This window comes from Emydura macquarii, unplaced genomic scaffold (genome assembly GCF_026122565.2).
Source record: "Emydura macquarii macquarii isolate MOO-44397 ecotype Brisbane River unplaced genomic scaffold, CSIRO-AGI_Emac_v2 contig_2863, whole genome shotgun sequence".
Lineage (NCBI taxonomy): Eukaryota > Metazoa > Chordata > Testudines > Chelidae > Emydura > Emydura macquarii.
In genome coordinates, this window is record NW_027133000.1 from 1551438 (window position 1) to 1574647 (window position 23210).

At 39.6% G+C, this 23210-nt stretch overlaps 1 protein-coding gene across 2 annotated transcripts; it reads right to left on the minus strand.

Moving 5' to 3' along the window:
* Positions 1-478: 478 nt before the first annotated feature.
* Positions 479-22021, minus strand: INTS12 (integrator complex subunit 12). 2 transcript variants are annotated; one of them, XM_067568220.1, is made up of 8 exons: positions 21890-22021; positions 13877-14039; positions 12172-12324; positions 11431-11618; positions 8224-8383; positions 6584-6739; positions 4948-4986; positions 479-3176 (listed from the first exon to the last, which is right to left on the minus strand). In XM_067568220.1, the coding sequence occupies exons 2-8, from the start codon at positions 14030-14032 to the stop codon at positions 2601-2603; spliced, it is 1428 nt and encodes a 475-aa protein (XP_067424321.1). In that variant the 5' UTR covers positions 14033-14039; positions 21890-22021; the 3' UTR covers positions 479-2600. The 2 variants fall into 2 exon arrangements, with proteins under 2 accessions (XP_067424321.1, XP_067424322.1); XM_067568221.1 differs by lacking the exon at positions 4948-4986.
* Between the last annotated feature and the right edge of the window lie 1189 nt (positions 22022-23210).

Consider the following 23210-nt stretch of genomic DNA (forward strand, 5'->3'; position numbering starts at 1 on the left):
GGTTTTTATATTTTTACACCAGCAAAAAGCACTCTTTTGCTGGTATTGTCTGTCTCTCTACTGGGGATTGGTGGGAAGGGTTTACTGGTATAATTATATCAGCAAACTCTTTGTAATGTGGACCCGGCCTGACTAGATGGGAAGAGATAGGCTTGTATTAAAGGTTTGGCCTCATTCATATTCCAGAAAGAGGCAACCTAGCACTAACTTCTTATCAAATACAACTGTAACAGCATTAAACTTTATGCAGGTGAGGTGCTTAGTGGTATTTCAAATGGGGTTAGCTATCGCAAAACACAACCCTCTTCACCCCCAACACACACACTTTTTTTCTAATCCAGACAAACCAAAAACAAACCATATAATTTCAAGGTTCAAGATTTGGGCCCTCATGAGTCATAAGTCGCACACATTTCTTTATTTCCTGTTATCTGTGCTGTTACTCAAACTTTTTTGGCAGTTTATAGACAATAAAAAGGAGAGAAAAGAAAAATTTTATTATTTTCAGGAAATAGTACAGTTGAAAAAGCACGTATGTTCTCCTAACACCTTTTTCTTTAATCCAGTCAATAAAACTACTAGTTGAGAATCAGAAGGTCTTTTAGGTCTTGTCTTTTCTAGGAAAAAGCTGAATTCAACATATGACTATTTTCAATCATCATCATGCTTGTTACAGTGGAAGGTGAATAATTAAAGGGATTGGGGCTGCATTTCCTGGGCTATGCTAACATGTTACTCCTTTGCAACAAGCAAAACTTGTGAGTGTTGTAGCTGGTAGATAAAGTCTGGAATACTTCAAATAATCTCACATGCTTTAGAAATACCAGAAAGGAAGCTAATAAATTGGCATGTAAGGAAAGTATTCCCTCTTCTTTTCTTTAGTTTTCCCTTCCCCACATTATCAAAACACAAGAAGTTGATTTAATGGCATATACTTTTGCAGCAGCTGGAGTGTTATGTAAGTAGTTCAAGATCTAAGCCTACAGACAATTGTCTCTACCACACCTTCACTCCTATTTTTTTCATTCCTCTTAAAACCAGTATCTCTAGAGGTTTTCTACAGCATCAGTGAACTCAAAGGAACATTCATACTAATGTTTTGGATCTGCTCTTCCATTTTTTTCACACGAGGGAGCCTATATGCCCCTTTTCTAATGTTCTTGCTCCCCCCTGTACCATGGAGAATTCTAGGAAAAAAACAAAACAAGGGTGCTGATAAGGTTCCTTGGTAACTGAAAATGAAACGGGTAACTGAAAATGAACTCTTTCAAACGGTCATTTTCAATAGAGGTATATATGTTTAAATAGTTTCTTTATGGAATCCATTTCAGATAATAGCTTTTCCTATGGAACCTTTTATTTGGAAATTAATTAATTAATTCTGCACAACTTCTCCACTGAAAACTCACTCTGAGAGAAATGTTAGCTTCAGGGAAGTAACAGTTTAATAGATGTAAAATACTTACATTAATATGCTGATTGAAAATGATGATGCATCAAGTATAATTCCTGAAGTATATATAAAAATGCATTTCTCTACATATAATACCTATACATACAGAAGTTTGAGTGATTTGAGCTAAAAACAAAAGCATATTAATGCTTTAAGGCCAGAAGGGACTATTGTGGATAATTTAGTCTGATCTCCCCCCTAACACAGGCCATAGGACATCCCTGAATTAATTCCTGTTTGAATCCAATACCTTTGGTTGAAACACAGCACGTATTTTAGAAAAACATCCAACCCTCATGTAAACATTTCTCATAATAGAGAATCCACCAAAACCCTTGGTAAATTATTCCAAAGAAATTGTTACCCCCCCTTAAAAATTTGTGCCTTATTTATAGTCTGAATTTATCTAGCTCCATCTTCCAGCCGTTAGATCTTATTTTTCCTTTGTCTGCTAGATTAAGTAACACTCTATTATCAAAATTATTGTTTCCCATGTAGGTACTTATAGACGGTGATTAACCTTCTCTTTGATAAGCTAAATAGATTCACTCTTTGAGTGTCTCATTATAAGGCATGTTTTCCAAACCTTTAACCATTCTCATGGCTCTCTTCTGAACCCTCTCTAATCCTTCTTGAAGTGTGGACTCAAGAACTGGACACAGTGTTTCAGCAGTGGTCACATTAGTGCCAAATACAGAATATAATCTCTTTAAAGGTTTTTCATCAAACTTCCCAAAGCTAGTCACAGAGATCAAATAAAGGAAGTTTCGGCCTCAAAAGAGAATTGTTAGAAAAGTTATGAACATGTATAAACAGATGTAACATTGTAAACCACCAGCATCCTTAGTTATAACACTACCACTGGCAAATGCTACAATATATTATTTACACAAACGTGAATAAACAAACATTTCTTTAAACGTGAGAAAAGAGAGATGTTAGTCCACTAGATTTGAAGCACACAGCACATTTACACAGTCCGTTGTAGATGGAGATAACACACAGATTTACATTGTTAAGCATATTACAGGGGAAAAAAGCCAATCTGGAAGTTAGCTGCATGGATATTTATTAAATGAAGTGTGTTATACTTCACACATCTCTTTGTTTTGAAGAAACATAGAAATAAGATTAACAGGCAGCTCTATTACTTCTTCAATTTCTTTTGGGCAGCTTTCTTCTTGACCAATTGTAACCTTTTCATAGCATTGAGTTGTGATTCCTGAGAAGTTGGGCCCTTTAGGGAAAGTGACTGATTGCCAGAATCTGCATTTGATTTGCTGGTGCTGCTTCCGCTGTTACTTGCTGTGCCACTGCTTCCATTCCCACTGTTCACCTGGCTGCTGCTACCTGGGGTCGTACTGCTAGGACTAGGAAGGCCTACTTTGCTGACATTGTCACTGCTCACTGAACGACTGAGACCTGTTTTCCCTAAGGTCAGAGGTGGAAGAGGCTTTAGTTGAACAGGGCTTGTGTTGTTGTTACTGGAAGCGATTTTTGATGCTAGTCCTGTTTTGGATGGTGCTAACCCTGACAAACCAACAGGTTTTTGGTTATTAGAGGAGGCTGCAGGTTTCACGCTGGTACTCTGTGCTGTTGATCCCAGTTTGGTGGTTGATGGACCAGTGGAAGAGGTTTTGGCTCCAAAAGCCGCCCATCCAGTAAGGATTGCTGAAGAGGAAACACTGGTACTGGCTGAGTTCCCCGAAATTGCTGCTGAGGTCTAAAATCAATCAATCAATCCTACATTAGTAATGTTTGAGCACATAGCAGGAATGGTTATGATCGAACTTCATTTTCAGATTCTTTACACAAAAATATTCATTGGACAATATTTTAATATTTCATCATGGGTCATCTCAGTCAAAACAACAACAAAGAAAGGGAAATGAGACAGGTGCAAAGCCTTTGTCTTCAATGAAAATGAAGTTAATATTATCTTTTCTTCCCTTTTTTCTAACCAGCAAACAGGATACCATATGGCACAATGATCCTTCACTAAACTCTATAAAAGGCAGCCTATCTGAAGTAATTAAAAAGGCAAACACTTGTGAAATGTAAACGAGGAAGACAATCCACTGGATTCTGTTACCTGGAGCTGCTTTTTAACAAGATGACAGATGGTTTGTCTCACAGTAAGATGCCAGGCAATGAAAATAATGCAGATACCAAAGTCTCCTGGTCATTTCATAAATAACACTATTTCCTCTCTCCCCTCCTGTCTGCCTTTACCGCCCATCCCTCTCCACATACACACAAACTGTCCACAAAAGTTACTGGAGTTATTTCCATTTAGAGTTTCTATTAATGCACTATAATAAATAATATTCAGCACTTATATAGTGCTCTTCCTCTTCAAATAGCTTTAAAACATTAATCAATCTTCACAACACTTCATGAATAGTTAGACTTTGTTTACAGTTGGGGAAAATGGATGCAGAGATATTAAGTAATTCACCCAAAGTTATTCAATGAGTTTGAGTCAAAGCTCAGGTTAGAAGTCAGGGGTTCTCAGCTCCAATCCTCAGTTCAAACCATGTTTTTTTCCCCACAATACCTCCATGCAGTTTATAAATGCTGAGGATTATGACTGAAATTAGGCATTGAGCCTGAAATCATTTATGTGAGTAACTCTGGAGGCATGTAAAGTTATTCACCTGCATACTTGTTTGCATGATAGGCACCATATTATTCACATGAGCTCCCATGAATGGAAAGCAGTTAAACATATGAATAACTTCATGCAAGTGAATAGTTTCTGATTTCAGCTTGCTTAGACTTGGTCTACACATAACACTTACTTCAGCATAGCTGTGTTGGTCAGTGGTGTGAAAAAACCAATCCCCTACTAAACAGTTATGCTGATTAAATCCCCCATGTTGATGGATCTATGCCAACAGAAGAGTGCTTGTATTGACATTGCCAACATCGTTCAGGGACCTGGTATTCCTACACCAGCAGAAAAAATTCTGGCAATGTATAGTGCAACAAAACTAGCTATCTGCCATAGTCACCCCCTCCCCGCCCCGGTAGACACTGTGACATTGGCAGACCAGGTGCCAGCTCACGCCAAGGCCACAGGGATGCTGACAAATGCCCTAGCTGAAAACCAGTCTGGCTCGCCTGTGTGCTAGTATAGTTAAAATAGATATTAGACTTATAAGAATGTGTTCAGACATTATGAAACATGGATGCTGCATGTATTAATCTTACTTATAATATCTGGATCCCATGTTCCAAGGTCATACTTAAGTGTTTGCTCTATAACTATAAAAATGCTTGCTAAGACTGTAAACCCCACAGTCAGAAGAGAAGCATTACCAAGTGTGAAATATTACTTTACTACAAGAGGTGTCATCTCCTCTCCCAAAAACAGAAGGCCTGTAGACACCAGTCAAACCATTGTGGTGCACCAATGAACAAAAAATTTTGTTGATTGCTGCCCCCCAAACCATGAAGTGAGTACGTGAAGTACTCGAGAAGTGAATGCTCACCACCACAGCTTGAACGATGGGGGATGGAAACAAAAATCCCTGTTGAAGAGAAATTGTGATCACTATGCTGCTTGAAATTCAGAGAGGGCAAAATTTCTAAGCATGGGCAAGGAATCTCCAAGCTGATTGGCTTGGGTTATCCCTAAAGGACATAGGGAGTTTGCATATTACAGCAGCTGCTATTACCATTTGGAACCTAAGACTGTATCTCATTTGTGTATGTTTAACCTTGTAAATAACTCTTTTCTTTTTCTTAGTTAATAATTCCTTAGTTAATTTACCAGCACCAGCACTGTCTTTGGTAAGAGATCTGGGCTGCAACTAACCTGGGGTAAGTGACTGGTCCATTGGGACTGAGAGTAATCTGAATATGATGGTGATTTTTGGTGTAAGACGGGGTGGGGAACGTCCGGCCCGTGGGCCGAAATGATTTGGTCCGGCCCACGGCGGGCTGTATAAGGCCAGCGAAATCATTTGTTGTGGACCTGGCGGTGGGGGGGAATTCGGTGGCGGGGGAGAATTCGGCGGCAGCACGGTTTCACGGCGGCAGCGGGGTTCCGTGGGGGGGGGAGGGGGCAGTGTCCGCTGCCGAAATCCTGCCGCCGAAAACCCTGCCGCCGTTTGTCCCTTTTCGGTGGCGGGGGAACATCGGCGGCGAGCAGTGCCCCCCGCCCCCCACGGAACCCCGCCGCGAAACTGCGCCGCTGCCGAATTCTCCCCCGCCGCCGATTTCTCCCCCGCCGCCAGGGCCACCATCAGGCCCTTGACATAAAAAAGTTTCCCCGCCCCTGGTGTAAAAGATCGTCTATCACAAAGGCAGGCTTGCCTGGGTGGCAAGATAAACTGGATTGCCCAGTCTGTAACTCCATATTAAGGCTGTTATAGTGCTTGTGGAGTTCACACTTGTTACTCGGCAGGTGAAATTTAGCTATAGAACATACTATCAATTTGAGGTGTGTACCTTGCTTTTTGACAGTCTGCCCTGAGGTTGGCACCCACGCTTGTGAGCCACTTCGGACAGCGTGACAGATAGAGTCTTACAGTTTCACATGTATTTAAGTGCTTTGGTGGACTGGGGTCACAGTCTGTTAGGCTACTGAAGTTATTTATTAAGCTGTTGCTGTGGCTTCTGGTTTATCTCCTTTTACCACCTCATGACAAGCTTTAACAAAGGAAAATAACCCAGAGAAGCAGAAACATGAGACAAGATATACAAGAGGGAGGGATCTCACAAATTAGATCTCACAGAAGCCGCAGAGCTCCTCTAGTAGCATAAGGGAAGTCTTGCAGTTGCCAGCGTATGCATGTTATTTAAGAAAGGACAGCAATTCACATCCTTTCTATGAGCGTGAAGATTTCTTACTTTTATAGAAATGGCATTTAAAAAACAAACCAGAACAATCTACATTTTTTTCTCCTTATTAAAAAAAAAGTCAAGAAACTGAAAATCCACTATGTTACAGCACTACTAAATACAGATAGAATAAGGGCCTGTATTTTCGTTTGGGGTTTTGATCATGTGGAAGAGTGAGGTGGAGTTCTGATAAGTGAAAAAACAGCTGTACAGCACTTAAGCAAGAGCATTTCATATACACAAAAAAATAAAAACACTTAAAGAGAATTTTATGTACAGCACCTTGACTTCTGTTGTCCTCTTGAATGCTTGGAAAGTTGTCGGGGTATCCAACTTGAGCTTAATTTCAGGTTTCTTGACCAATGGATCCTTCACAACTGGTGCTACTGAAACTACTGCAGGAGCTGGTTTCTGAGGTGGTTTCTGAGTCTTCTGAGCCTGCATAAATAATAATTAAACATAAATTCATTATGTTTTTGTACTAACGACAATGATTTCATCAGAGTGGGAATAGAAAACATGAGCATTATGAGATCACATTAGCTGTTAGAATACTATGTTAAATGACACCTGGAAATTAAGCATCTGAGAAAATAGGACAGGTGGAAGCACAGCCTGGGTTTGTAGGGAGGTTTCCAGCTAAGAGGTAGGTGGGATGGAGTCCCATAACAGGGAAAGATTCCAGCAGCTGAAGGGCACACTGAGTGGGACCACATATTTGAGTGCATAAATAGAGGTCAGAAGAGAAGTCAGGAGCTAGGCCTGATGGAAGAGTGTAGGGAACAGAGAAGGAAAACATGGGGAAAGGTTATAGTTAGAAACCAGCTACTGGGAAGAGACTGTGGGGCTATTTTCAGAGAAAGCAGGTAAGACAGCAGTATTTATGCTGCGGTAGCAAAAGGAAAGTGTAGCCTGCAAAGGGAAAGGTGATTTGTGGCAGTTTGGTGGATAGATGAAGTGTGAAATATTAAGAGCTGTGGATGAGTATGGTAATTCAGTGCAATTTACTGAGCAGAAGTAAGCAGTCCTCCGAGTTCAAAGGAATGAAGATAATCAAAGTACTAAAATGATTAATGAAATCAATTAATAACTTTCACTGGCTATGGCAAAACCATTTTAAATAAGATTTGTCTAATAGAAAGATCATTTCAACAGATAATATTTTGCCAGGTTATCACAAAGTAGCTTCAAAATTTAAGAATATTTCTTCAGTATAAAGTCTCAGTTTTAAAAGGTCTCAGAGTTAAAGATGAATGGGCTAATGATTTAAGATTAGTGCAAATAAAGATGTTTTCTTAATCCAGTGATACGTTACTTTTATGTTATCTTCAGCTTTTGTAAATTGTTTCTAATACCAAAAGACACTTTTTACCAACAGACTTTGACTCTGTTATGAAACTCAGAAGTCAACAGTCTGCTTACTCAAAAAATTAACACACAACTCAATGAAAATAATGGTCTTATCGTAAACTTCAACAGAAATTGAGGACACTCAGAGCTTAACAAGTTCTGGCCCATAATTTATAGATCTTTGTTATAGAAATGTTAAGTTCCAGAAGAGCAATTAATTCAGGCCCTAAATTTGAGAGGAAAATGAAAAATATGAGACTATTTAGTACAGCGGTATAATAAATGGATGCTAAATGAAATAAGCCTAATTATTTGTTCCATTGCCTACCAGTGAGGAAGAAATAAACTTGTTTGACCTTGCCTGACTTTTAATTTGGTTATTTGTTTTATTTTGGTTAATAGGAGCATTACTGAATGTTCTTTGAGACTACAGAGCAGCAGAATAAGGAAATGCAGCTGTGAAAAATGATTCTCCAACATTTTCTAAAGCTTTCTGCAAATCCTTTTTTAAATGCTCAAATGAATTGCTATCTCCAGACACTACTCATGTTAGACAAAAAGCTGACTCTTACCATTCTCTTCATCTGCCTGGTACAGCGGGCACAATACCACACGAGACGAGGATCATTGACTTCTTTGTCTGTCACCTGAGGTTTATGACAATCCTGGTGGTAGAGATTATGGCACTCCTGACACTCAACTAATTGATTTCCAGAAGTAACTGTCATTTGCCTACAGAACAAACAGTTAAGAACAGATTACTGAAGAAAGCACTTTAAGGTTATCTAGTTGTAATCTTTGTAAGGTCTAATATAAAAAATTAAAAATAGTCTTACATTACACATACACTTTCTATTCTTGGCAAAATGAAATAGATCCCTTTTCTACTGTATGAGCTCTTCCTAACAACTGTCTTACAAACTTTTGGTTGCTTTAAAGTAAACTTTCTACTAAAGAAAAGCTAAGAATTTTAGATTATTATTATTATAAACACATCTATAAGTCACCTGTAAAGGAAAAAGTCATTTGGTTTGTTCCCTTTTTCGCTTCTTTATATAAAGCCCTGAAAAATGTCCCCCTCCATACTGGTCCACTTACATTTTTCTGTTTGTTTTTTATATCAGAAATTCATGTTTTGCCTGCCCTACTTTGCCTGGAGGACTTTTAAGAATGATTGACTAGATATTTTCTCCCCATTACTATAGTAGCTGAGTGCCTAAGGAACAATATTACTATCAGATGTTGAGCAATACATTTCAACAACAAATAGCATCTCAATGACAAACATTCTTTCAGTTAAAGAATTCAAAAAATCAGGATGCAAGTAGTAGGATATTTTGTGAAACTTCTAGTACTCCCTCACCACAGACAGACAAACACTAGAAGCATAAGATAATATTAACATCATGGAGAGATGGAACAGAAAGGATTAGCTATGCAGTTCTGTCTTGAAACAAACGTAATCTGGTGATGAGGACTTTATTTTGTGTGGGCCTCTGGAAAAAAGAACTACGTTGTGTAAGTGACAAATTAGTGATGTAAAATAACTGGAAGTATGTCTATTGATATAGCCAAATGGTGTTTTCCTAATGATTTCTTTTCAGATGACAAATCAGGCTATTTAATTGCTGAGCTGCTTTTACTCATTTCCCGGAGGAGCAGGTACTAGGTAACCTTGGAAACTCTATCTGTGGATGGGTAGCGAAAGGTAATACCTTATTTTGTTATATATCAAGGAAATGAACACAAAAGATGTTGTCCATATAACTGTAGCAAAATTTTCTGAAAAATATCTATTTATTTTTTAACTAGGCTATTAAAAAACAAAGGAAAAAATGTTTCAGAAATTCTAGAGCACATTATTTAAATTCAGGACATTTTAGAACCCATTTGATTCTTGAAAAATAGATTGGGTCTGAACAAAGCATCTCTGTTTCAACTGCACGTGACAAGGGAACAGACTAATCTCCATATTTTAAAACTATAAAGGACAATTTTGGATGAATTACAAAAAAACAACTTTTCATGCCAATAGAAGTCAAAGCCAGACTTACTTTAAGCTAGTTTTTAGATCAAGAGACAGCCTGAATGGTTTTGTATCTTATAAAAATGAAGACAGAATTAATTTATTCATTACAGTTTAGAAGGCTGTTCTTGCAAAGAGAACACAGATTTTTCATAAATGCTCTCTCTTCGACAGGACTTCAATGTCATCTGGAAGTCATACTTTGCAATTTTCCTTTGCAATATTTTTGCCTTTGATTTTTAGGGTTCCCATAACTGGTGACTTTGCTTTTTCCTTAAAAGATCTGTATGTGGAAGGGAGGATCAGGCATTAGGAGGAGGAGTTTTGGTACCTCCCTCCTTCCTATCCTGACATTTAAAAAAAAAAAAAAAAAAAAAAAAAAGAAAGAACGAAAATCGGGGTCAACGGTGTTAGTCACTTCGGAACTGCTACTTGCAGTCCTACATTTAGCAAAGCTGCACTCAGATCCCACTCTACACCAACTCAAAAAGTGAATAAACAGTCTTGCTGTTAGGGCAGGTTTCAGGGAGTCAGAACATTTCTGTTCTAATGCTGGATCTGCAGTGACTTGCAATATGACATCGGGGAAGTCACTTCACATCTCTGTACTTCACATTCCCTATGTGTAAAATGGCAATAACACAGATAGAAGTACAGATAAGCTGGCAAGGACTGTCTTTTTGTTCTGTGTTTGTACGTTACGTCACACAATGGGATCCTTGCCCATGATTGGGGTTCCCCATAGAATATTAGCGTTGGAGGTGACTTCAGGATGTCATCTATTCCAACACCCTGCTCAAAGCAGGACCAACTCCAACTAAATCGTCTCAGCCAGTGCTTTGTTAAGCCGGGCCTCATTTTCTACTGCAATGCAAATAAATTATATTAATAATAATATTTGGGCTCCTTTTCTTCTTAATGCAGTTTACCTAAGTGTTCCACATTTGGCTATGAAGTTTTCATTAGCAATTAGCCAAATATTACTAAGTTTCACTTTTAAAACACTACACATATTTGCTTTATTTTACAAAAGAATTCAACAACTCAAGAGTTTATAGTTAAAAGGTTGTGTTTAATATCAACGTTTATTTTTTTAGATTTTTAGAAGTGTCTAATTCATATTTGTTTAAAGGTTTCAGTATTTCGGCTCAGATTAAACAAAAACAAAAAAGCACCAAACATTGAAGCGAGAGTTAATACTGGAAATCCCAGCCCTAGCAAATGAAGCCTCACTCAATAAGCCTGAAACAAAATAAACAAACTTTCTAATTAAAAGCTATAGCAGGACACAACCAATTAGTGTCCTTGAGTAGTACTGAGGAAGCAAGGACAGGCAAATAAAACATTTGACAGAGTAAGAACGCTTCTTACATACTGTAATAAATCTAGCAAACAGCATCACATCTGCTGTCCTAAAATGTGATTGAGGTGTTGTGCACAGACCTGTATTCTAAGTTGCCCAAGATAACAAAAGTTAAATTCAGACCATTAAATAAATTTGTATAAAGGTAAGCAAAAGTTGAAGATAGAAAGACTGGTCCAAACTGGATTGTTTTAGTTAAAAGAACTGTGATAAAGTTTTCATAGATATGGCAGCTTCCTGCAATTTTCTTGAAAAATTTTCTTGAATATTTTAAGTATCTTTGGAGTCCATTGTATTAAATGCAAAGTTTACATGGATTTCCTGGAGGAACAGAAGAATAATTAGAAGGGTGGGGTGGGCAATGTGTCTGACATGGCATAAGTCACTTACCGGCAAACAACACAGGCTAAGCCCATTTCCATGGCAAAATCATCAGCACTGGTTTCATCAAAACTAGATAGATCAGGCATGGATAAATCCTTGCTAGTCTGGACTGTAATAGGGGAAGAACGAGCCTCTTGTTTCTCTAGTCTGGGTTTCTTTGGAACATCAACTCCTTCACCAATTTCCACTTTCATCTATTAAACACCACAAACAGACATGGTGAAAATGTGAAAGTTTAGCAGTTTGTTGTTATCTAAGCAACTACCTGGCATAACTATTTTACAAATACCAGTAGATAAATTATGCACTCTGGATCTGTACAGTACATATGGCACCCTTTCTTAGAGAGAGAAATACATTCCCACCAAAATATTTGTGAACAAAAAGCTTAGAAAAGTGATCAGTTGTACAGCTCACAATGATTTGTAAAAGATTCAGTGGTCCCAAGAGACTTATATAACAGTTTAGCATATTTTTTTATTGATCCTTCTCTTCCCAACAAAAATAGTATATAAAGACATTTGGGAAAAGTTACGATAAATCCTCCATTGTACTGTGTGGCCTGTGTTAACCTGTGATCCAATGGAGCGAGACAGGTGACATTCTGTAGCTGCAACTAAAATGAATCAGATTAGCCAAATTCTGCATGAACAATTTGGTTTTGGATGAATAATAATTTCAAATTCAAGCACAAAAAGAATTCTTTGTCCAAAATTATTTCACTATTAGAACCAAAATTAGGCTTACTTTATCAGCAGACCTCTTCTCTGTTTCTTTTTTCACCTTTTCTGTTGTGATAGGCTTGCCATTATTGTTGCCTGAAGGCAGACTGGATGAAGCTTTTGGCTCCTGCTTACTGGAAATCGGCTTGGTAACAGACAGTTTGGGCTGCTCTACTTCCTAAATAAATAAAAAAATGCTGACTACAAATATAACACGTGCTACTTTGCAACTGCTTGGGCTGCAAATCTAAGTAAGCATCATATTTTCTACATACGCATTTAAAAAATGGCATGACATTGCATAACCAGTCACGTAACAAGTATTTCCATTTTTTGATCTCCTCAGAGGAAAATATTACTGGGGTCTAGAACAACATGAACCAATCAAATCACATACATGAATAGAGGGAACCTTAGCCTTCTGTGGTGAATCTATCCTTCCTCCTCTCCCCATACTATTTAGCTTTTCAGAGACTGTTGTTTTTTCCACTGGATCCCTAAGTGCACCTCCCCTTTGGAATGTTAATATCAAAAGTAAAACTTTTATACTTCCAAAATTCACAGCCACAATGAGTAGATATTTTCAGATAGTTCTGATGACAAAATTCAATTTACGTAACCATATATAAGTTGGCTTCTGGTGTCAATGAATATCAATATTTCATTCCCTCGGGGAGGAAAATATTGACCTTTGCTGAATCTTGGTCAATACTTACCTCTCGGATCAATAAATCTTGATATGTATCTCAAAAGAAGTCAATAGTTGCTTATTTGTGTCAGTGATGGATAATAATCAGGTCAATTTTGAAAATAAGTGATTAAATTAGTCCCCAAAGCCATAGCAATGTGTGTAAAAATCAGAGATTGCACCAGATGCCATGACTGAAATCTCATTTCCTTCAAGGCTAGGGAACAAGAGATCACAACTGGGCATTTAACCCAGTTTATCCACAAGGCAGTGGAAAGCATTATCACTAGGTTATTGATGGGGTCCCTTTAATATAATATTACCATCTTAAATATGTTAGTATGTTTAGTGCATGGTACTTGTTAGTCATATTGCTTAATGTGCTACTGAAGGAGCTCAAACACTACAGGAATGAGCATGGTATAAGAATCCATATAGAACAGAACATGACATACTTTTTTCCCCATTTGTCATGTATGCTACTTGTTTGGATTCTGCAAATCATTTTGGCTTTAAAACCAGCCCCATAACTTTAATTTTTTTTTCTTCTTGCCCCATACAAATTAATCAACAGAATTTACAGAGAACAGATTTAGTTTTACCATTATCTGACTGTACTGATTAAGATTTACCCTTAGCAACAATTAACCTGCATTTTTATGAGCATTTAGTTCTAATTTTGGTTCAGGTTAGATGAGCAACATGGTACAGAAATAACAGACACACCACCACCAAAGACAGGATAAAAGTATTCAGAAAGCATCATGTTGCAAAAAGCCCCTCCCACCCTAACAGGGAACAACTCTAGTGGAGGAGCAGACACTGTGCCACTGAAGCCGACCGGAATTCTTCCTCTAATTTCAATGGTACAGGGATCAAATGCATAAAGGACAGTGATCAAAAAATAACATGGTTACTCTACAAGTCTGTTTTTCCCCCTTTCTGACTCTCATAGTTCTTCAGCTATAAAACTTGAAACAGGTATAGCTGGAGTTGTAACACCGCATATAAAAATGACCCACATGTTCCAGCATGCAAATACCTTTTGTGAAGGACGATAGCTTGAATCAATTCCTCTGGCCAAAGACTCATCAAGCAGAGCTTTTAGCTTTTCAGCAGAATCCTTACTTTTTGAATGCAGGAAGCCCAGGGCTTTCAAAAAGATGGGATCAAGTTCCAGGTTCACCGTAGCAGCCATAGTAGCGCTTTGAAAGAAAATGAAAAAGAAGATACTGAACTTTATTCATACAGAGTACAATTCAAATAACACAACGGCCAATAATCTAAAAGAAAACTCTTTTCAGCAGAAGAAATGGGCACATTATTTATCACATCAGTTCTAGGCACAAATATGAATTTAAAAAACAAACAATGAACAAACAAAGCCACAAAATCCAACTTCCTCCCACCTCCATTTGCAGATAATGAATTCACTGCCTGCTAGAAAGACAGAGTAGCTGCATCTTATCCCACATCTGAAGTAATGTCAGATTCTGAATTTGGCACACGCAAAGTCAGAAAATCAAATGTATTATATTTATGAAATGCAACACGTATTTCTAAATACCGTTATTCAGAACATAAGCAAAATTCAAGAGTAACCTATGAAAAGTAAGTGACAGCTTCAAGAAAAAAAACTAACAGGTTGTAGATTTCCTCCTTATATAATAAAACGTTGCATGCACACTGCATTTCATCTGGTTGCTCACTAACATCAACATACATTTGGAAAAACAATTTTCTTTGCAGACAATTTCACTTTTAAAATTTTTCAGAACAATAGCTTTTCATTATAACATCTAGAACAGTTATTTCACAATATTTGGTTTAAAAAAATGACAAAAATCTAGATATCAATTGTTTAATTTTAAATGACAAAGAAAGGAAATTCAGTATCCAGACTATTATTTGTCCAAGTCCACTTGTGACTATTGACTGCATTTTATGACAAGAAAAAATTATCCAAGGTTTGAGATACCACAATATCTATATACCGTGAAGTGAGGGAAAGAGACAGAATTAATTTTAAAACATCTTTAAAATATAGCAGCAATTTTTTCCACATAAGAGTTTTCTCCAATCAGTTAAATTAAGCTACATAACTAATTCTTTCTACCTAGATAAGCAAAGAGTCTGTCAATTTCAGCAATATAAATTCCAGGAAAAGAAAACTACGTAAGAGAGCCTCCTTATAAAAGGAAGAAATTCCCAAAAATCAGCAATATATCTTTATTTTATTTCAGTGTAAGGAAAGTTACAACAAATAACGGCTTCTTGTCTTTTCCAAAAAGCATGAGATATAAGTATTCTTAATCCCTTTTATCATCATGACACATTTATTGGGATTTCTTATTTCCAACTCTGTAATTCAGAAAACTCTCTTAAAAAGAGCTTTCATGCCACTCTCCTCAAAAGTACAGCTTGGACATGTAGTCTGGTTCCAGCTTGCAGGGTTTTGCCTGACTGAATTCTTTCTGATCTTAGGCATAGTGAAAATACTGAACTTTTACCTCTCTGGACAATCTACCAGCAGTGGCACGCTGCTCCATCATTGCTTGCCTAGAAGTCTCCAGGAGTCTTTATCTCATGCTGAGCTTTCATAAGACACTAGAAAATCACTCTACCAAGATCATCAAGGAGTTCAGCATATAATAGACTTCATAAGGATTTTATCAATGGACCCAGCAGAGAGCTAAAAAGTCTATTCAGAACCTTTTCTCTATTCCTTAATCTTTGCTTTTTGTCAAATAATTTCTCAGTGGCCATGGAACTTCTACTAGCATGTCCTAAACACAAGTAACTCTGGTTTTCTACTGATCAAGCAAAGACTACAGTGTAAGCCCATCTCAGGGCAACTCAATTTCTCTTTGATGTATACTAAAATGGAATTCAACGTATGTGGAAAGTGGTTATCCTCCTCTCTCATACATCCATCTACGATAACTGTTCAGGCCACTCTTTCGTGATCTGTGGGCTGAATTACCTGCTCTTTTTCTTTGTTCAGTGTTTATGTCTGTGTTTCAGAAGCATACATTGTATATATAGGTCTCTGTTAAATCCCCAAAGATATTAAGCATGTGGGATAATAGAACCTTTATCACAGACATTAGAATAATGCATTGCTTGAGGAACTTGAAGTTCCTTTCTTGTAAGTTTTCCTGTTTCCAAGTCTCCACATAACATGACATACTTAGAACAGATATTAGTAAAAAGCCAAACTCAGGATGCTATCAGGCTAAATCTGATTTCTTGAATTAAAAGACTATAAAGACAATTGAAAGTGACTATAAGCAATGTTGAGTCCAATAACACAAGGACAATTTTGTTTTCTAACAGGTAACAGTTCACAGATCTAATTCTAACTTTAGCTTTTAAGAACTCAACTGTCAAGGAATTGTTAAAAAAAAGAACTGTTTGTGTTCAACCCTTTGATCTGCATACCACAGCTTGCTCTCTTTCTTCTGGCCTCAAGGTTAATACCATAATAATGCTGCATGGCAGTACTGTCACAGTTAAGAATTTGTTTGTCTCCACTATAATCTCCCATTTTCAGGGGGTTTATAAGATTATTTAAAATTTACAGCAAACTGAAATTTGGCATACAAGGCTCAGCATGGAAATTAATTTTCAATTTAAAAAGATCTATTTTGTTGCTTTTTAAGTTAAAGAGGGAACATATATTTATAAGAGTGAGATGCTCATATGCTAATTTAAAAATGGACATGATTTGCAAAAAGAAGGTTGATGATCTGCTCTCCTTATGTGCTCAGCTCTCTGATTAGAATATAGTAACACAGGAAGTGTTATACTGGCCAATTGTCTGTGTGGTCCAGTATCTTGCCATTCACAACGGCCAGTACCACAAACATTACAGTAATAAAAGAAAGGATGGATGATCCAGTGGTTAGGTCACTAAACTGGAGCTTGGCAGACGGGGGTTCAATTTCCTGCTCTGTCACAGACAGCCTTGGACCAATCACTTAGTCACCCTCTGCCTCAGTTCCCTATCTGTACAATGGGAATAATATTTCTATACTGCACAGTTATGAGGCGAAATAAAGACAGTGAGGCACTCAAATACTATGGTAATGGGGGTGATATAAGTATCTTGGATAATATGAAAGACATCCCATAATGGACAATTATGAAATAACCTTTTACTATGGGAAGTTTCTTCTTAACTGTGGTCAGTGGTTGGCTGTAAGGCCTGAGAGCTTATATCTCTTATTTAAACAAAACACAAAAAAAAAACCCACACAATGTAGTTCAACTGAGGATATTCTCACTCACTCACATCAAATGATGTCTAATTCTCCTCTGAATCCTATAAACCTCCTGGCCTCAATGGTATCTTGTGGCAATGAGTTCTAAACTAATTAGGTACTATATGTAAAAAGTATTTGCTTTTATTGTTTTAAATGTATTGTTTTTCTGTTTAGAGGTCCTCTTGTTCTTATATTATTGAAAAGAATAAATAGAAGCACCAACTTTACCTTTCATACACTACTCATTCTGTATATCCCTTTTATGTCTCCTCTTATTCATCTCCTCTCTCAATTAAATAAACCCAATCTTTTTCACATCTCCTCATATGGAAATTTCTCCACTCCCCTAACTATTTGCGTCACCTGCTTCAGAACTCCTATCTATGTCATATCTTTTTTGAGACGGGGGCCAGAACCGAACACAATAAGGGCACACCACTGATTTATATAACAGTATTATAACGGTGCAGTATAATCAAACCCATTCTTTATAAACTTAACATTGCTTACTATTCTGACTACCACTAATTATGAAGAAGTGGTTTTTCATTCACAATGACGACCCAGGTCATTTTCAGAAAAAGTTAATTTAGAACCCAGAAATGTGAATTAATAGTTCAAATTTTTCCTTCTAATATGTTCTACTTTGTAGTAGTCAATACTGAATTTCACTTGTCAGTATGCTGACAATTCATTTAGTTTTGTTTGGTTTATCACAGTCTTCTCTGGTTTTGACTAATTAAATAATATGTTGTCTGCAAAATTTGCACTCTCATTATTCACTCACACCCCTTTTCAGATAGCTAATATATTAAATATCAGCCCAAGCATGTTGCATGCTCTCACCGCTCAATATGACATATTGCCTGCCTAAAAATTGATCTTTATTCTTACTTTGTTTACAGTTTCTTAGTCAGGGTCAGATCCATGACAGAACATGGCCTTTCACAGAATGACTTTTTATTGCTTTTAATAGCCTATCATTAGGGACCTTATCAAAAGCATTTTGGAAGTCCAAATAAATTATAGTAACCAGTTCTCCTTTATCCATTATTTTGACAAAGAATTCTAGTAAATTAGAGCAACATAATTTTCCTATACAGAATAAGTGCTAGTTTGTTTGTGTTTTATATTCTATATTAAAGTTATTGTTTCAATCAGTTTTCCTGGTACTGCAGTACAGTTCATTGGTCTGTCTCAGGACCATCCCAGTGCCTTTTTATATGAAAGTTAAATTTACTACCCTCCAGATCACCCCCAGAGTACATTATGTTAATGAGACTGAATTTTTTGTGAGCAGCTCAGCCACTTATGTTCCTTGGGTCTGATTTTCACCATATAGTCCAGTGACTTCTTATTCTTTATCAGTTTATTCCAGGACCTCCTCTTCTGAAATCTCAGTCCCAAAGAATACCCCAAGCTTTATTACATGAAAAGTATTGTTCTAGAGCATATATTTCCAAAGGTTCCTTTGTGATTAAGAAAGATGCAAAGAATGCATTGAGCTTTTCCATACTATGTATATCCTCTTTAATTGCTCCCTTCTCACCTGCTAGTCCAGGAAATCCAACAATTCTCTTGGGTGCTTCCTGCTTCTAACATAATTACATATTTTCATCTTTGTATTTAGATCAGGCTAATTGCTGTTAAGGTTCAGTTTTAGCTCCTATTTTCTAATTTACTTGTCCCTAGTTCATGTTTTTTTGTATTGGCCCACCTCTTTGACCACTGCCTGAATGAGTGTTATAGTTTGTTGATTTAGATCACTAGCTGATTGTTTCATGGTTTATATTGTAATGGTTTATCCTTCCCACCCATTCCTAATTAAAGCACCACCTTTTTTAATAAACAATTTGCCTACTGAAGTTCACCAGGTTTTGAAAAGCCCTTAGATATCGTCTTCATGGAGATTTTCAGGTGGAGCATCAAGCTTTGGTTAAAACTGAACACTTGGACAAGTCAAAACAAGGCCACAATTTTAACCTCTGTAATATACCACTTTGAATGCAACGGTTATTTACATTCATAGATTCCAAGGCCAGAAGTGACCATTGTGATAAACTAGTCTGACTTCCTGTACAGCACAGGCCATAGAACTACCCCATAATTTCTAGAGTGTCTCTCTTAGAAAAACATCCAATCTTGACTTAAAAATTGCTAATGATGGAGACTCCACCATGACCCTTGGTAAGTTGTTGCAATTGCTAAAAATTTACATTATTTCCAATTTGGAATTTGGCTAGCTTCAACTTCCAGCCACTGGATCATGTCCTCTGCTAGACTGAAAAGACAATTACTAAGTATTTGTTCACCCACTAAGTATTTATACACTGCAGTCAAATCACCCCTTAATTCTCTTTGTTAAGATAAATAGATTGAGAACTCCTTGAGTCTATTGCTATAAGGCATGTTTTTAAATTATTTATTCATTCTTGTGGTTCTTCTCTGAACCCTCTACAATTTATCAATATCATTCTTGAACTGTGGACACCAAAATTGGACAGAGTATTCCAGTAGCAGTCATACCAGTGCCAAGTACATTAGATTCCCTATAAAAGAGAGCAGTGATCTCAAGTCCTTGTTTTGAAAACTTAAATATACAAAATCAAACTATAAAGATCAAAAGTAATTATAGCCTTTCACCACTGCAAATTTTAAACCACAGGCTGAGTATGTTACACAGGAGGAGTAATTAGGGCATAATTTACATGTAGGCCCTACCAATTTTATGGCCGTGAAAAATGTGTCACATGCTGCTGGGAGCGCCCCAGCCCACTTGGGACTAGCAACTAAGGGCCTCCGGCTAGGGCACTCCCAGCATCATGGGGGAAATCAGACCCATCTCGTACCTCCTGCTGCAGGAAACTCCGGGGCTGCTGACGGTCCTGCAGCTGGAGGAGATATCCAATCTCCCCAATGCTGCTGGCAGCGTCCCAGTGGGCACTCCCAGCAGTACAGTGGAGATCAGATCCACCTCCTTGGAGCACAGAAGTGATGGTGGTAATACTGCAACCCCCCGCAAACCTCATTTTGGGTCTGGACCCCTTACAACACCATGAAATTTCAGATGTAAACATCTGAAATCATGACACTGATTTGATTTTCAAATCCTAGGCCATGAAACTGACTAGAATGGACCGTGAATTTGATAGGTCCATATTTACATGTATTCATATATGTTTCTTAACTGAATATTTGTTGCTCAAATCAAGGCTAACAATGTATTTGGCTGCACTAGGAAGAGCATTGCCAGCAGATCAAGGGAAGTGATTATTCCCCTCTACTTGGCACTGGTGAAGCCACATTTGGAGTACAGTGTGCAGTTTTGGGCCCCCCCACTACAGAAAGGATGTGGACAAATTGGAGAGCATCCAGAGGAGGGCAACAGAAACGATTAGGGGACTGGAGCACATGACTTATGAGGAGAGGCTGAGGGAACTAGACTTGTTTAGTCTGCAGAAGAAAAGAATGAAGGGGGATTTGATAGCAGCCTTTAACTACCTGAAAGGAGGGTTCCAGGGAGGATAATGCTACGTTGTTCTCAGTGGTAATACAAGACAGAACTAGGAGCAATGGTCTCAAGTTGCAGTGGGGAAGGCCTAGATGGGGTATTAGGGATAACATTTTCACTGAGAGGGTGGTGAAGCACTGGAATGGGTTACCTAGGGAGATAGTGGAATCTCCATCCTTAGAGGTTTTTAAGGTGCGGCTTGACAAAGCCCTGGCTGGGATGATTTAGTTGGGGTAGGTCTTGCTTTGAGGACCTCCTGAGGCCCCTTCCAACCCTAATATTCTATGAAATCCCTCAACCTACTGTCTGTCAGTCTTTAGATTATGAGCTCCTGGGGGCAAGGAATGTGCCGCCTTCTCTATATGGAAAGCACTTGTCACATGGTGGGGTGCTACCACAAATAAAGAATAACTGACCAGATCCAAATTGTTAATTTTTATTCCAATGTTAACCATTTAACTAGCTTGCATATAACTCAGGTGTGAATATACAGCCTGTGTCTTCACAGGAAAATGTGTTTTAATCTGGAAAAAGATTTAGTGTTCAAGTGAAGTTCAAAAATCATAAAATCAGTTGGAAGAGACCTATTAGGAATCACCTCCCTGACAGAAACAACTTCCTGCTAGTATTTACTGTATAACGACAGGGCCAAGAAGCACAGCTAATGAGAACCTTCCATTATCAGGTGCTATAGTGACATAAACTCAGCACCTTCTACAAAAAGCTAGTGTGCGCGCCTGGATAGGGGAATTATTCATTGTGTGCTGCAAAAAACTGCTCTGAAGATTAAAGCAAACTAAAGTGACGCTGGCCGGAAAGGGCAGCATTACACGGGGCACGGTCTCATCCCTAGGTCGATAATAAAACCAGGGGAGGGAAGTTTCCCAAAAGACTGAAAGCACAGGCGCGTAGTAAGGAAAAGAGCATGACAAAGGAAAGGGGGGTTGCTCGGCTCGGCCCCAGTGACCAGACCCCCTGCACTGCGATAACACGACGCTACTCCCCTGGTCCGACGGCCTGAGCGCGATCCCCAGCGAGGCCTGGCGAGAAGTCTCGGCTCTGGGCCGGCGCAGCACGCCCGGTCCCAGCCGCCAGAGGGATTGTGGACGCGGCTGAGGTGGAGCCGGGGGCTCAGTCCCTGCCCGGCGGGACTCACGGACCGTCTGGGGGGCGACAGCTGCGCCCAGCCCCTGTCCCCGCCGGCCCTAGCACAGCCCTACCCCGCCGGCCCGGCTTACCCGGCCCCTCCCAGGAGCCTCCGGCCCCGCCCGCCGCTTACCCCGCGCCTCAGCCAGTCCCGCTTCCGCTCGGTGCCTCGAGGAGCCGGCCGCGGCGGCCGGGGTCCCGGCTGGTGACGCAGAGTTGAGCCCAGGGGCCGGCCGGCCGGCAGCGCTGCAGCAGCCGGACTGGAAGAGCCGGGGAGTGGTGGGGAGGCAGCGGCAGCGACAGCGTGCTCTGCGGCCGGAGGAAGAGGCGGAGCCGAGGAGGAAGCGGCTGAGGCGGGGGGCGGATTGGAGCTGCTGCCGCTGCCGCCTCGTGGGGCCGGGCTGGGCTTGGGGTAAGCGGGATTGGGAGCCGGTGGGGGCCGCGCGCGGAACCGGGGGAAGGGCGGAGAGGGGCTGGGGGGACAAACCGGGGCTGTAGCCATAAGTGCTGGAGCCAGGAGTGCGGTAGAGCCCTCCCCCATCCGCTTGAAGCGGTTGCCATCCTGTATCGGGTTTACACTGTGGTTCGTTGGCTCTCAGCGCCCCCACTACAAAAATTGTTCCGGCGCCCCTGTGTGGTTGTGGGGTGACTCCTCCTCCCAGAGGCCTAAGGACTGCAGTGTGGGGCAGGTGCTGAGGATCTGGGGTGAGCCGTTGAGGTAGAGTGACCCCAGTGTGGGGCAGGTGCTGAGGATCTGGGGTGAGCCCTTGAGGTAGAGTGACCCCAGTGTGGGGCAGGTGCTGAGGATCTGGGGTGAGCCCTTGAGGTACAGTGACCCCAGTGTGGGGCAGGTGCTGAGGATCTGGGGTGACCCCAGTGACCCCAGTGTGGGGCAGGTGCTGAGGATCTGGGGTGAGCCCTTGAGGTACAGTGACCCCAGTGTGGGGCAGGTGCTGAGGATCTGGGGTGAGCCCTCTGCTACATGAGGTGACCAAGGTCACTGACTCGAGGGGTCTGGGGCATTCAGTCCCCCATTTCTCATGGATGCATAGCAGAGACCGTGGTCCATGCTGTGAATATAACAGCCCCCAGCAACGTCTGTCATCAGGGTGTAAATCTTGGATCTGCAGCACCGCAACATAGATCTCTACTACATGAACTTATGGAGACTCTCCACTACTTGGTAACAGTAGTAGGTTGTTATCATTGACTAAACTGGGGGACTGAGAAGAAGGCAGGAACATAGTCTTTCCTGTATGATACATGAATAGCTCAGAGATCCAGACGTTCGTAAATAGCATTCACTGCAGAGTTATTAGCAATGAACAAACAGGGAAATGACAGTTGGTTTATGAACCAAATAAAAGGGTGACATTTAGATAAACTGTTTGAAACAAGTCAGTGGATGGACAGTATCCTATCTCATAGAGTGGCAAGGACCAGATACATCAGAG